This window comes from Sinocyclocheilus grahami, unplaced genomic scaffold (assembly GCF_001515645.1).
Source record: "Sinocyclocheilus grahami isolate Dianchi unplaced genomic scaffold, SAMN03320097.WGS_v1.1 scaffold215.1, whole genome shotgun sequence".
Lineage (NCBI taxonomy): Eukaryota > Metazoa > Chordata > Actinopteri > Cypriniformes > Cyprinidae > Sinocyclocheilus > Sinocyclocheilus grahami.
The window spans coordinates 2,117,502-2,132,588 of NW_015505394.1; the positions used below are offsets into that span (position 1 = coordinate 2,117,502).

The 15,087-nt window shown below is 38.2% G+C and overlaps 2 protein-coding genes across 2 annotated transcripts; both read right to left on the reverse strand.

The window, feature by feature from the left end:
- Positions 1-3,647, reverse strand: LOC107596201 (prostaglandin E2 receptor EP4 subtype-like; the record flags this gene model as incomplete). The annotated part of the gene is made up of 2 exons (XM_016286881.1): positions 1-2,200; positions 3,264-3,647. Coding segments are annotated over 2 exons (981 nt in total), but the record flags the coding sequence as incomplete, so codon positions are not given.
- Positions 3,648-3,701: 54 nt separating this feature from the next.
- On the reverse strand, positions 3,702-6,712 carry LOC107596171 (prostaglandin E2 receptor EP4 subtype-like). The gene is made up of 2 exons (XM_016286841.1): positions 5,570-6,712; positions 3,702-4,506 (listed from the first exon to the last, which is right to left on the reverse strand). Exons 1-2 carry the CDS (start codon positions 6,356-6,358, stop codon positions 3,925-3,927), a joined length of 1,371 nt encoding a protein of 456 aa, XP_016142327.1. The 5' UTR covers positions 6,359-6,712; the 3' UTR covers positions 3,702-3,924.
- Between the last annotated feature and the right edge of the window lie 8,375 nt (positions 6,713-15,087).

A 15,087-nucleotide genomic window follows, 5' to 3' on the forward strand; every position in this document is an offset into this window, starting at 1 on the left:
TTTTCAGTTTTTCTATTTGTTTTTAATTCAAGAGTTTATTTCATCATGAAATAGCTGGCCATTGCACATTCTGAAGGGTCACATCGAGGGTAAGAGCAAGACAAGATTGTCTTTGTGTTTGAAAATGTGAAAATGAAACGGTGAAAATATACACAGTAATGTTGAATAATTTATATACATGCAGCAAATGATGGTGCGAAGTAGCTTAAATTCATGCCTTGTACTGTTTTGATACACATACGAAATGTGAAATGAAACAAAAACCATATAACTGCTTCAACATGAGTTAGAACTATGTCAAACTCGACCTTCTCACAGAGAAGAGATAACTACAGTCCACAGATGTCTAAAAAAACACTACAATAAATTAAATCATAACAAGACTGTTCACATTTTAACATCACAAGTATGTACAGATGAACTCAACAGTTCTTCCTTGACAACCACTGACTGATCAACACCTTATAGTGACCATTTACATTTTCTTCAGTGGTTGGTTACAAGGATTTAAAAGTGCAAAACATATTACTTTAAAAGACATTCAACATCTTAATAGCTTTTACAATTTCACCTCCTCACTATACATTCTATCATCTACATATACTTTAAAAGAAACAAATAGAAACACTATTAACGATGTGATCTTACATTGTACGATGTGTTTTCAGTACCAATGTATTTTGTGATGGTGTTACTGTTAGTAAACATGGATATGAAATTGCTTGGCTAATTCACAGAATATCGTACATATTATGGAAATTCCAAAGAATGTACACTTAGCTACATCTTACATAAGTTTGAAATAGTGGACAGTTCACCAATGGAAATGAAAAGTGTTCTGGTCACCTTAACATAAAGAAAAGGACATTTTAAACCACGAGTTCCAGCATAAGAAAAGCTAACAAGGCACTTACTTGAGCTTGTGACCTAATGGCGATCTCGCCAGAATGTCTGCAAAAAAGGGAACTTGAAGCAGGGCAGTAGATACTTGCTCACATGTACAATCCACAAGGTCGTCCATCGAATCTAATCAATATTCGGAATTTCAGAAGAGGAAAAAAAAACAACCTCTGCCCGGGTCAATTAGGGCCCAGTGGAATTATTTGTCTAATATGAAGGCCTTTTTTGCAGAAATTCACAAGAACCTAAAATAAATTAAAGACACATTTTTAAGAGCTGTAATGTGCCTCGCTGTTTAGAATATGCAGTCAGCATAACCTGTTGCTTAACAAAACACATTCTTTAGTAATGCATTATGAGTTACTACCAGAAAATGAGGCCAGTTTGCCTCTCCATCCTCCTCTGCCCTTTCACCCTTTCCAGAACCCCATCATGCATTTTTTTTGCATGCTTTGACCTAGATTTATCGCAACATTCTTTTTCCTACTTTAGTAAGCACTTTTTTCACTTTCTTGCACCAAGTTTAGTCCTTTGATTGGTCTTTCTCTTAAAACTTTTCTCTTCAGTCTCATGAGTTTTTAGGAATTCTTTCTTTCAATTTTCGCTCTGAGAAGTTCTGATTCCATTCGCAACATTCACATCAAGCTCTTGAAATGTATTTCACCTCCTGCCGTGTTGAATTAAGCGAGTTTTTCAGCATGTATCATATGCTTCTTTCTTGAAAGCTCAAAGTCTCGTCTGTAAAGGTCACTTGCAGCGGCTGGTGCTTGGAACACTGCGATTCATTTGTGTTGGAGCGCGTGCATGAATGTGATTTCACAAAGTCTGTGTCTGTTTCTGTTCTGTTTTCTCCACTGCTGAGCTCTACCACCTGAGAGTCCCGCAGAAGGGTTTGCTCGGTTGAAGTTGAACACGTCCTGCTCTGCATAGAGTCACTGCAGCAGCCCATTTCCTGTCCCGCCTCCAGGGGAAACAGGTACATCTGCGACGTGCTGATCACCTCTGGCAACTCGGGCAGCACCAGCGACGGCAAATCACGAGACATGACCGATGAGTTGTGGATGCCATTACCACAGTGGAACTCTGTAGAGCTCCTCCCGTGTCTCCTCCCACCGATACGGCAGAAGAGGCACTTGATCTTTTCTAGAATCTTCTGTACGACTGTCTTTCTCAGCAGGATGTAGATCCAGGGGTCCAGAATGGGGTTGACAGAGGCAATTCGGATGGCCATAAGGTCTGGGTTCAGCTCTGTTGTCGTCTCTACTGGAGAATTATACAGCTGGTTCACAAACACCTGCATCTAGACAGGAAACAAGACATTATCAGTTTACTTTTTCAGTTATCTATAGATTTCTTACTATTTGATTTTTTAAACCGCAAATGATTATACATGCACTCATATCAGATATCGGTTATCTCCTCAGGCTTTCCACTATGAGTCAACACATAATAATCAGTGTACAGATCATACATACAGATACAATCCCATACAGTTTACATTTTGCGTACAACATCTCTCATCAATAGATAACAATCAATAGATGTCTCATGCACTAAGTTTGTGCCTGTGACAACCTTTTAGGCTTTTTATCAATTTCAACTTTTCAGTCTAAGTGTTGGTTGAAATTTTACAGTATGTAAAACTGTATGAGTGTTTTGTTAGTGTTTTAGTACGGATAGAGACCCAAAACTCACTAAAAGACTTTCAGGGCAAAAGAGAACACATCATAATATTTTTTATTGTGAAAAGATATAAAAACATAAGCATTATGGGATGTATTTTTTCAATACTATCTATATGTCATTATTAATTTATATAATATCAGCATATCAACCTAGTTGAGTCACGCATCTCAGTGTTACCTACACAAAACACCACCAGTGTAACACTAATGTAATAAACTGACCACAGAATAAAAGTAGTTTGTCTAAATAAAATGTAAGAAGTGATGGTTTGCCTGGCTTGCACAGGCAAAATATCCCATATTTTTTATTTATAAAACAACATAATCTTTTATTGTACAACTGTATCCTATATATTGCCCAGTAAATTATGATGTAAAATATACAATTTTACAGTAGATACAATTACAACGTACAGTATTGTAAAATAGGTATGATACTATTTCACATAATTTTGTGACAAAAATTACTCTTCTGTACCGTATCTAAGCTACGTTTTATGTTAATTCGAGGACTTTTATTAGCTAAAACCAGCAGATCACCTGGCAAACCAACTTTTTAAAGGTTTAAGTTTTGATCTGTTGTTTTCAGCCGAGTTTCCCCACATTAATACATTTTGTGCAACATCCTCTAAATCAAAATACTCTGTCATTTCCCAAAGACCACCACATGCCACTTACCACTAAAGGGATGGAGCAGATGAGCACGACAATGGACGTGGCTATGAGAACAATGACCATCTGGATCTCCGCGCCAGCCAGACGCACGAAACTCCGCCTGCGCCTGATCTCCGCGACTCGCGCCTGGTCCGTCCCCAGCGAGGTCCTGCGGACGAAGCGCTTGTGCATCATAATGAGAGCCGCGCACACCAGCACGTTACAGAGGACTGTGGCGAGGATGAGGACGGAGCTGAAGCCGGCGTACATGTAGGAGAAAGTGGCGTTCGTGCTGTCGTTGCTATGCCAGTCAATGAAACACCAGGTTCCTGGATGCTGTTGCACCACGGATCCCAGTCCCATGCTGGGAAGAGCGCAGAAGAGCGCATTGGACACATAGATCACCCATCATGCATTTTTTTTGCATGCTTTGACCTAGATTTATCGCAACATTCTTTTTCCTACTTTAGTAAGCACTTTTTTTTCACTTTCTTGCACCAAGTTTAGTCCTTTGGTTAGTCTTTCTCTTAAACTATTCTCTTTAGTCTCATGAGTTTTTAGGAATTCTTTCTTTCAGTTTTTGCTCTGAGTAGTTCTCATTCACAACACTCACATCAAGCTCTTGAAATGTATTTCACCTCCCGACACATCGTTCTGCTGAACTAAGCAAGTCTTTCAGCATGCATCATATGCTTCTTTCTTGTAAACTCAAATTCTCATCTGTAAAGGTCACCTGCAGAGGCTGGTGCTTGGAACATTGGGCTTCATTTGTGTTGGCGTGCGTGCACGAATGTGATTTCACAAAGTCCGTGCCTGTTTCCGTCCTGAGCTCTACCACCTGAGAGTCCCGCAGAAGGGTTTGCTCGGTTGAAGTCGAACACGTCCTGCTCTGCACAGAGCCACCGCAGCAGCCTATTTCCTGTCCTGCCTCCATGGGATACAGGTACATCTGTGATGTGCTGATCACCTCTGGCAGCTCGGGCAACGCTAGCGACGGCAAATCACGAGACATGACCGATGAGTTGTGGATGCCATTACCACAGTGGAACTCTGTAGAGCTCCTCCCGTGTCTCCTCCCACCGATACGGCAGAAGAGGCACTTGATCTTTTCTAGAATCTTCTGTACGACTGTCTTTCTCAGCAGGATGTAGATCCAGGGGTCCAGAATGGGGTTGACAGAGGCAATTCGGATGGCCATAAGGTCTGGGTTCAGCTCTGTTGTCGTCTCTACTGGAGAATTATACAGCTGGTTCACAAACACCTGCATCTAGACAGGAAACAAGACATTATCAGTTTACTTTTTCAGTTATCTATAGATTTCTTACTATTTGATTTTTTAAACCGCAAATGATTATACATGCACTCATATCAGATATCGGTTATCTCCTCAGGCTTTCCACTATGAGTCAACACATAATAATCAGTGTACAGATCATACATACAGATACAATCCCATACAGTTTACATTTTGCGTACAACATCTCTCATCAATAGATAACAATCAATAGATGTCTCATGCACTAAGTTTGTGCCTGTGACAACCTTTTAGGCTTTTTATCAATTTCAACTTTTCAGTCTAAGTGTTGGTTGAAATTTTACAGTATGTAAAACTGTATGAGTGTTTTGTTAGTGTTTTAGTACGGATAGAGACCCAAAACTCACTAAAAGACTTTCAGGGCAAAAGAGAACACATCATAATATTTTTTATTGTGAAAAGATATAAAAACATAAGCATTATGGGATGTATTTTTTCAATACTATCTATATGTCATTATTAATTTATATAATATCAGCATATCAACCTAGTTGAGTCACGCATCTCAGTGTTACCTACACAAAACACCACCAGTGTAACACTAATGTAATAAACTGACCACAGAATAAAAGTAGTTTGTCTAAATAAAATGTAAGAAGTGATGGTTTGCCTGGCTTGCACAGGCAAAATATCCCATATTTTTTATTTATAAAACAACATAATCTTTTATTGTACAACTGTATCCTATATATTGCCCAGTAAATTATGATGTAAAATATACAATTTTACAGTAGATACAATTACAACGTACAGTATTGTAAAATAGGTATGATACTATTTCACATAATTTTGTGACAAAAATTACTCTTCTGTACCGTATCTAAGCTACGTTTTATGTTAATTCGAGGACTTTTATTAGCTAAAACCAGCAGATCACCTGGCAAACCAACTTTTTAAAGGTTTAAGTTTTGATCTGTTGTTTTCAGCCGAGTTTCCCCACATTAATACATTTTGTGCAACATCCTCTAAATCAAAATACTCTGTCATTTCCCAAAGACCACCACATGCCACTTACCACTAAAGGGATGGAGCAGATGAGCACGACAATGGACGTGGCTATGAGAACAATGACCATCTGGATCTCCGCGCCAGCCAGACGCACGAAACTCCGCCTGCGCCTGATCTCCGCGACTCGCGCCTGGTCCGTCCCCAGCGAGGTCCTGCGGACGAAGCGCTTGTGCATCATAATGAGAGCCGCGCACACCAGCACGTTACAGAGGACTGTGGCGAGGATGAGGACGGAGCTGAAGCCGGCGTACATGTAGGAGAAAGTGGCGTTCGTGCTGTCGTTGCTATGCCAGTCAATGAAACACCAGGTTCCTGGATGCTGTTGCACCACGGATCCCAGTCCCATGCTGGGAAGAGCGCAGAAGAGCGCATTGGACACATAGATCACCACGAGCGTCAAGCCTGCCACCCGCTGGTCCACGTAGTGGTTGTAGAAATACGCGTGATTGATGGCGAGGTACCTCTCGACGGACATGGCGCAGATAATACTGAGACCTGCCAAGGAGAAGAAGAGTAGAATGAAGCCGGAATACTGACACAGCGGGATCCCACCGGGCCACACTCCCTTCACATAGGTGGCAATGGTGACTGGACTCGCAAGCATTGTTCCCAGGAGGTCAGTTACGGCAAGTCCACACACCAGAGTGTAAAAAGTGGTCTCTTTTTGCTCTTTCCGTGACTTTCGAAGCACTACGATAGCAATCACGTTCCCGACCACTCCAAATATGAACATAATGACCGGGATGGTACTAGGGTTCCAACCTTCCTTGACATGACTGTTGCTCGTTTCGTTCATCTTCACCGAGTTGTTGTTTTCACATGCAGGTTGATGTTCAAATCAAATCATGCGCTTAAGACGCATAGCGTGAAACGATGACTTGCTCAATCGCTGTATAACCACGGTCATACTTTCCACATCTAAGTTTCACGCGCTGTTACGCGTCTCCAAAATCTCAAAAGCGCGTCTCGGATTAGGATACATTTTGACTCGCCGGAGTCGGGTACACACGCAGTCTTTCACAGGTTCAAAAGTCCAGTCCTGTCTTTTTGCTCGAGAGAGGTGTGTAGTCCACGGTTGCCCTCAGTCTCACTAAACTGACTCGCATCTCAAGTTTTTCCTTGAGAGCTTTCTGCCAACTCCGCCCCTAGCGCGCAGTCTTGCACGCTCCTGTCACTGCAAGTTGACACATACATGTCTATGCATAAAATATCTACTAGGCTAATATTTACCTGATTCGCACTCATTGCTCTCTCTTCGTTTCGCCAAAATTATGCCTGTGTCATTCAAGTCTAAGATCGTTTTTGTGTCCCTCATGATCGAATGTGTGTATGGATTTAACAATGAAACGCTGAACCAACTTTTGGCATCTTTGCCATATCACATCAACATATCATATCAACATATCAACAAAAATCCAGTCATTTTTTATGTCCTACTTTTTATTGAACAAACTGGCAATAAAAGCCCCCCCTCTCTATTTGAATGATAGTGGACATAATGTAGTTTTAGCCGTCATATTTGTCTGATAAAATGGTGCTTCTTTCTCATGAGCTGCCTTCAAAAGTACAATATAGCATAACTTGACAGAAAGGAAGTGCTACTGCCATAATACATGTTAAAACATGAATAGTACATTTTGCTAAGACCCTAAAGGGACAAGTGTTTTGCTAAAAAAAAAATGCAGTAACAGCAATGAAAATCATACTTTATTTAAAAATATAAATGATTTTGTAACCATAATCATATTTTCAGTCCTCAGCATGATTTATTATTTTAGTGTTGTGATGACGGCAGCTCCTATGCCCCAGCACGCCATCCACCACACATGACCATAATCCATCCTTCAGAAAGAAATCAAACAGCACATGGTAAGTGCACAAAACTATATTCTTCTGTTATTACATCATCAAGATTTACATGCTGGCTTCATGCTAAGTTCTGGCCCCGGGGGTGAAGTAGCATAGTGCTATATAATTTATGCATGACATGTTCATAACGGGTGTGACAAATATAGTGTTATCCATTTTATCTGGTGCTTAAACCCTTAATCATTGACAATGAGATTTATACACTTGTGCAAAAAGTCAAATGAACAATTCAAGGAAGGATCGGAAGGAGTTAGGAAATTACATTTAGATCTCTTTTTCACCCTTTAAAAATGCTTTTGAATTATTATTAAAAATATATAGATGAAATATATTTTACAGTATTAGTTTCTTTAAGCACTTGCACTTCATTTTTTTGCCTATGACCTGGACAGTTCGGCAAGGTTTCCTGAAGACAGTAACTTAATCAGTGCACAGCCTATGAAATGTCATTAAACTAGCTGTTTCTGGATTTGTTTGTTTCCATCTTGTGGTGTACCTTGTGCTTACTGACGTCTGATGTCTGCTCAAGCTACGCAAGACGCAATGCTATTCAAAGCCACGCATGCACCAGCTACACACAACATAAATGCATTTATGAGCACTGAAAACAGTGTGGTTTTCTGTGAGGTTTGCATCTGTGAAAAAGTACATTGTTGTTACTGCTATGTAGCTACACAAAGGAAGTGTGCGGCCATAAGGTGTTTAGCAAAGTTCACAGGAATGTCACGTACCAGTTAGCTTGTAGAAATGCACAAAAAATGAGTGATTACCAATCACAAGCCCAGATCAAAAGATCTCAACCTAAAGCGTTAAAGATCACACATTCAATCTGAAAATAGAGCAGAAGTTGACAGAATAACACACACTGGGTAATGTTCTAAGAGCATCTCTTTTCAGTTCTGCAACTGTTTGTACTTTTTTAAAACTGCACTTGCAATATGAACATATAACAGTGCATTCAAATCTGAAGTCACAACTGTGATACAATTAAGTTGCAATTACGAGAAATAAAGTTGCGATTGGGACAGTTCAAATTGCAATTATTGCAAGATAAAATTACAATTATTAGACATTAAGTCACACGTGAGATATAAATTCACATTTATAAGAAATAGTCATGATTAAAAGAAATAGTCACAATTGTGAGATATGCAGTCACATTTGTGGGATAAAGTCTCATTTGAGAGAAATAAAGTTGCAATTGTCAGAAATAAAGTCTCATTTGTGATATATGTAGTTGCAATACCTAGAAATAAAGTTGTAAATGTGAGACACATTTGTGAGATTTAAACACAATTATGAGAAATAACGTCCCAAGTACCCCCTTTTTTTAAACTCATGAAACAGGGTTTCATTAGATATCATTGGCAGAACAGTGCAAATGGGGATGACGTCAAATGGTGCACAAGCATCAATCTTATAGAATGTCTGTGCAGGTATTGAATCCAACTCTTGCAGCGCAGGAAGATAGAGCAGTATTTTAAAAAGATTGATTCTGTATTTAATTATTGTCTGTGACGTGACGATCGATGACCCTTCATCACACATCATGTATTTAACTTTCTGAGAGTAAATTCCCGCTCAGTCCACTGTTACGATAGATGTCTAATCTGCAGTTAATGAAACATAAAACCTCTTAAACTACAGCTTTTGTTGATTGAGCTGTCTGTGTTTAGAAGGGTGATGCAGTTGACTAAGTGGCTGTATTGCATTTTCAATGCTTCTGTGACCAAAGTCAATATGCGGTAATTAAAAGTCATTCAATGAAGGCGGAGTGCATGATGGGTATTTACTTTATTCTAGGGAAGCTCCGCATAGACCGTATTTGATTACTTTCCCAGATAATGAGCAGACATGAGTCAGTGTCTAAAAAATATATATATATTAAAGTTATCACATTTGATGGCCTCTATATTAGCAAATTTTGAATATTTTCTTAGCGGTGATGGACATCTTGGCCCCCTGTCCCCGGCTTTTGTCTCCCTTAAAATTCATGTATGTCATCCATGTTTATGACTTAATTAACTTGTCACATTAACAGTCATTAAAGGATTTCCTTCATTTGCACTCAGTATTTCAAAGAGTCTTCATTTAGGAAGGGTTATATACACATCATTCTGGGGTTTCTCAATCCTGCTCTAAGAAATGCACATTTTGCATGTCTCTCTTAGAATAGAGCTCCTAATCTGGGTGTCTCAGATTGCTGAGACATCTAAAATGAGGTATTTTTAACGTAAATACCTCATATTTTTAACGTAAGAGTTTGTAACTTGAATGTGTGGCTTCCAGTGTCATTCACTTGTGTCAAAAACAGTCCATTAGGCAGCTTGATATTGTATACTGGAATTTTAATTAATTTTTGTAATCATAAACACACTGGTTAGGAGCACAAATAGTTTTACTGTTTACTGCACTTTGTTATTCTTCTAGTTACTTATATTTTTATGTTATGACTCGGAAGTCTTGCACATTGACAGAAAATAGCATACTGTAACGGAACTATCAAATATGATAGTAGTAATACATTAGTATACGTAGCCCACAAAACTACTCATCCAAACCACATCTCTGTTCAAATATAGTAAACAAATGCTTATTTTCTCTAATGTGAGTGTCAAATGTGACATGCTTGTTGATTTTTGACAAAAGGGTGGGGCGTGTGAAGAAATTCAGAAGAAATAAACAATTTTGTCAGGGAACTGAAGAGGAAGGAAGCAACTGGGGAAACACGCAAGTATTGATGTGTGTCTGTTGTGTGTGTGCGTTGTGGATTTCAGTCTCTTTGTGAATGTTGGCACAACTTTGTTGAGTGAAACTTTAGAGCACTTTTTTATGCTGCTTGACTGGATTGTGCATGCTTATGGCTTTGATACAATTTTGAGTCAATACAATAAATGCCAATTAAATAGAAGTATTTGAAATCGTAGTGTGAATCATCTGACGTAAATGATGCAACAGAAAAAACAAGATCGGCCTTAGATGCAAAGATAAAATATAGAAGCGTTATGAGCTGCATCACTGGAACAGTTTAGATCAAGTCCTGTTTCGCTTTCACCCTGATGAGACCTGATGTGACCACTTCCTCCACAAGTTACAGTCTGTATTGATGTATGTGAAAAGTGATCTCTGTAAACACTGCTATATAGATGCTGGGCAGTGAAAGGGTAAAAAATTAACTGAGAAACCGTTAACTGACACACACACACACACGCACGCACGCACGCACGCACACACACACACACACACACACACACACACACAGAAAGATCTGTCTTATCCTTTTAAATCTAGAATACGCATGTAGAAGAATGACACCTTTACTCTAGTCAAGTGGAGACTCTGACGAGTGGAATTTGTTGTAAAAGCAGGTTGGAGTGTGCATCTCAGTTCATTTCTGTGTGTAAGCATATGAGTTATGTCTGATGTCCCTCTGGACGCCCCCCTCCCCACCCCTCTTCAGAAGAAAAACCGCAGGCTGCCATCATGTTGCGTTTACTGGAATCACCTCCATTGAGTGAGACATGATCCTTCTCAAGATGTGTCACAGATTACAGTGTAATACTGTCTTGAGTGTTTGGTTTGTTTTTAATGTATTTTAAGGGGTCATATCATAATTGCTTATCATTTTTGTAAAAATGTAAAAAAAAAAGTAAATCACACAATATTTCTTCAATATGGATTCTCTTTATAAAAAATAAACATAAATAAAAGAAGTGAAGAGAATAAGATCTTTATGAAGCCTGACCACCCCAGCATTCATGAAAGAGTCAGACACATTTTGAAAAGAAGCCAAGACAAATGGCTTGTTCACCCGCGGGTGCGTTTGTACTAAATAACTGCTCAGATAAAACATCCGATTACTGGAACTGTCGTCCTGGTTTGGAAAACGTTACGTTTTTGGTGTCATGGGATATAGAGCCAGTGTGTATGACATAACTGACTGTTTAAAATCCAATTATGGTGTTTAAAAGGAAGGAAATACACAGAGTTATGATTTGACACTATAGAGACACAAGAGTGAGAATACATATCTCATAAATCATCTGATGTAGTTTGCATGAGCAATGAAATGAGCTTTATCTAATAGTAGAGTGACGATATGTCCTCCTTTTTTTAATTAAAATGGTCTTAAATGTCTGGGGTTTGGCTTTCTTTTCCTATCGACATGAGTCCTTATACATTATATGTTTGCATATTTGCACTGCACTGACCGTTTATGTACAATACCTGCACACTATTGGTCAAACTACTTTTCAGTCATTACCTTCAGCAAGTATAAAACAAAACCAAAACCTAGACATTTTAGGCAATTCAGAAATCCCGATCAGGAGGTGTTTACAGGGCAAGCCTCAATTTGCCATCAGTCTCATCAATCTATCGTCCAAATGAATTCACAAAAAATCCTATGACTGTCTCTGCCAGAGAGAGAGAGAGAGCTGAACATAATTTGGCTTGAAGCAGAAGAGAGTCAGCTAAAGTGGTGAACAGTTTATAATTAAGGAAGATTAAGGAAGAATTTCAGTAGCACATTATAAACCTGGTCCAAAATGAACACATACCAAGTGCCAAATATGAGTAAAAAGTGATTTAGGTGAGTAAATAAATGAGTGGCAGTCTTTTACTTCACTAAATTCTGAAGCATAATATTTCATTGTACTTGAGCATCAATCCAGAATATTAGAAGGGTTTCTGAAAGGTCATGTGACACTGGAGACTGGAATAAAGGCTGCTGATAAATTCAGCTTTACCTTCAAAGGATTAAAAAAACAGTTACTTTAAATTGCAATAATATATCACATTATTTACTGTATTTATTTTGTATTTCTGATTAAAAAAAATGCAGCTTTATATATTTTGTATGTAATATGTATACATGCATTTTTTTTCACATTTTCTCGTTTAATTGTTTTTGAATGTGCTCACCATTGTTCTGGATTATAAATATCAAGTCACCAGATTTCACTAGGCCTCTTGATTTATCTGAGCCAGCTGGTTAAAATGGTACATGAAGTCAACTGATGAAAGAAAAAATTGGTAGTAATTGTTTGTCTCTCACATTTAGATTAGAAGATCTGCAGTGAGACACATTGTACTGGCACATTTTCCATTGCTAATGAAAACAACAGCCTGGCTTGTGGTTAAAAGTGCATTTAGACTCTCAGCCAAATTGGTCATACTGTGATCAAGACAGGTTTTAGTGCAACCTAATCACATTTGTGTGTGAGGGAGTGTTGTGTGCTGCTCAGTGCGCATATGTTCAAATACACCTGTGAGTGTCTTTTCTTATCTCTTATCAGTGTTCCACCTCTCTTCTGGTACAGCGTGTTGCTTCAAATGCTTCCCATGCTGTTTGGAGAGGGAGGAAGTCACCAGGGAACTGTTTCTGAGCTAAAGGATACTGGGACTGCGGTATTCAGCCCACACTTGACTCATTGACCTGCATTACATACTGTGCTCGGGTCACAAAATCCAAATCAAAGATACCAAATTACAGCAATTCCTAGGGAGGGAGAACGGGAATGTATGTGTGTGGGGGGGCATGAGAGAGATTATTCTTGCTGTTCTCAGCATGGAATCTACCAATTCAAGCTATGAACAACCTTAAATGCACTTTATTCACTTTAACTTGCACATGATGTTTGTAGAATGAACACCTGATGCTATCAGACCTTCGCTGCTCTTCTTGTTTGTTATTTCTCACTCAGACAAGCTTTAAAGAACATCCCATAGGAATGATTTCCATCAGTAACGCATGTTTCAGTAAAATGTGCTTATGAAGTGGTAAAAAAAAATCAAGGAATATTTTTCTTCCTTCCATGGCAGGTGCAACATTACAAAGCATTTTATACCGATTTTCTTTAGATATTATTCAAATAAACAGTAACGTGAATAAAAACGGCATTGAGGCTATGTTAACTAACTATCACAAGAAAGCAATTATGACTGATAATGCTAATGTAAGTGAACAGAACTGTTTGAGTTTCTTACTCCATGAAATTGTGAACTCTTTAGATACTTTTACCTCTTATATGAGCTTAATCATTATGAATAAGCAATAATAATTTACTTAGAAAAACATGTGAGAGAATTGAAGTGCCCCTCAACTTTTTACCATATTTTTAGATATATATACATCAACTCCAAACCTCTTTAAAACCATTCACTCACACAGGGCTTCCATACATTGACAATATGGTAAACAGCAACCGTTGCAGGTAGTATTGGTCAGTAACTTTTGTTAAAGTTGTGGCTTAGTTCTTTCACTGAATCAAATAATGAATAAAGATGACATAAAAATGTATCTTTTCTATAGACACCATTAATGATTGTTTACTTCATTCCAATTCAGTAATTGCCCAGCATGACCAATTTAAAATCAAGCTCTCTGAAAACCTATTGAAAGGCAAAACTTTTGGTAGGTTGTTGAAAAGCACTTCATGCTTTTTGAGCATTAGACATTTAAAACGAGCTCTTAATGCTGGACGTTTTCCGCCGTGTTGATACATTCAGTTGCACAAAAGCTGAGAGGTCTCTACAGTTATGGTTCACCAAGAGGTTGAAGTTCCAATAACTATGCTGTATTTGCAAATGCTCTCTGACGTCTTTATGAAAATGATAAGGATCTGAGGCAGGTGTTGTCAATGATTGCAGTTCACTTTGTTTAGTTGGGTCATCTGATTTGAATTCAGACTGAGGGCTTTTATCAATTCAAAAGACCATGACTGTTTTGAAATCCAATGCATGTTATAGTTGTAAGATGAATATTATAAAATGCACCTCTACATGTATGTGATATTTATTACAATTTTTTAAAGCAAATTACATTTTGATGGCTGTCAAGAAATATTTATTGGCGGTAAAATTTCTGTTTATTTGACAGGAGATTCTAGACCCTGGTTATGAAGGTCATATATATCCATTTGATTTGTGAAAATTTATTATTATTATTATTATTAAAATAAGTCACAAACCACAATGGACTTATAAAGGCTATTTCTGGCAGCTGTTAAAGTAACATTTATAATAAGTAATTATGAGTTATTTTTTTAAATTAAGAAACTTTGTGTCATTAGATTAGATAGCTTTGAAATGGGACCACTGTTAATGATAAAACATCTCTGGAGCTGTTTTTTTTAATCCCCGAATAATAATTCTGTACAGCAAATCGCACCCTGTATATATCTATATATATCTGAGGCAGGAGGCAGGTGGATAGAAGGGTACATGGGTCATCTATAAAAATCCTCTGTAGGTCAGCGTTTTATGACCCCAGGGCTAAAAATGAGGTAGAGAACCAATCTGCAATCTAACATGGCAAACAAACAGCATCCTGTAACATGTCACTTAATACAGTACATCATAACAGGCAGCGGCAGACAACAAGGTTCTCACAAGAATATACAAAATTACTCCGATATCAAACAACACTATGGCAACCATTGTTACAGTACGTAATTGGCACGACAGCTATTTTGTTTTACAAGAATAAACCATTACTGACAAGTTAACATAATAGCTCGTTTTGACAGGCAAGTAGGACACATCTATTTCAGACATCCGTAAAAAATACAGCACACTACAGAACATCTGTGTGGGTGGCTAAAGGAAAATATTCTATAGGGAGAATTTATAGCTTGACCTCTTGAACCAAAACCC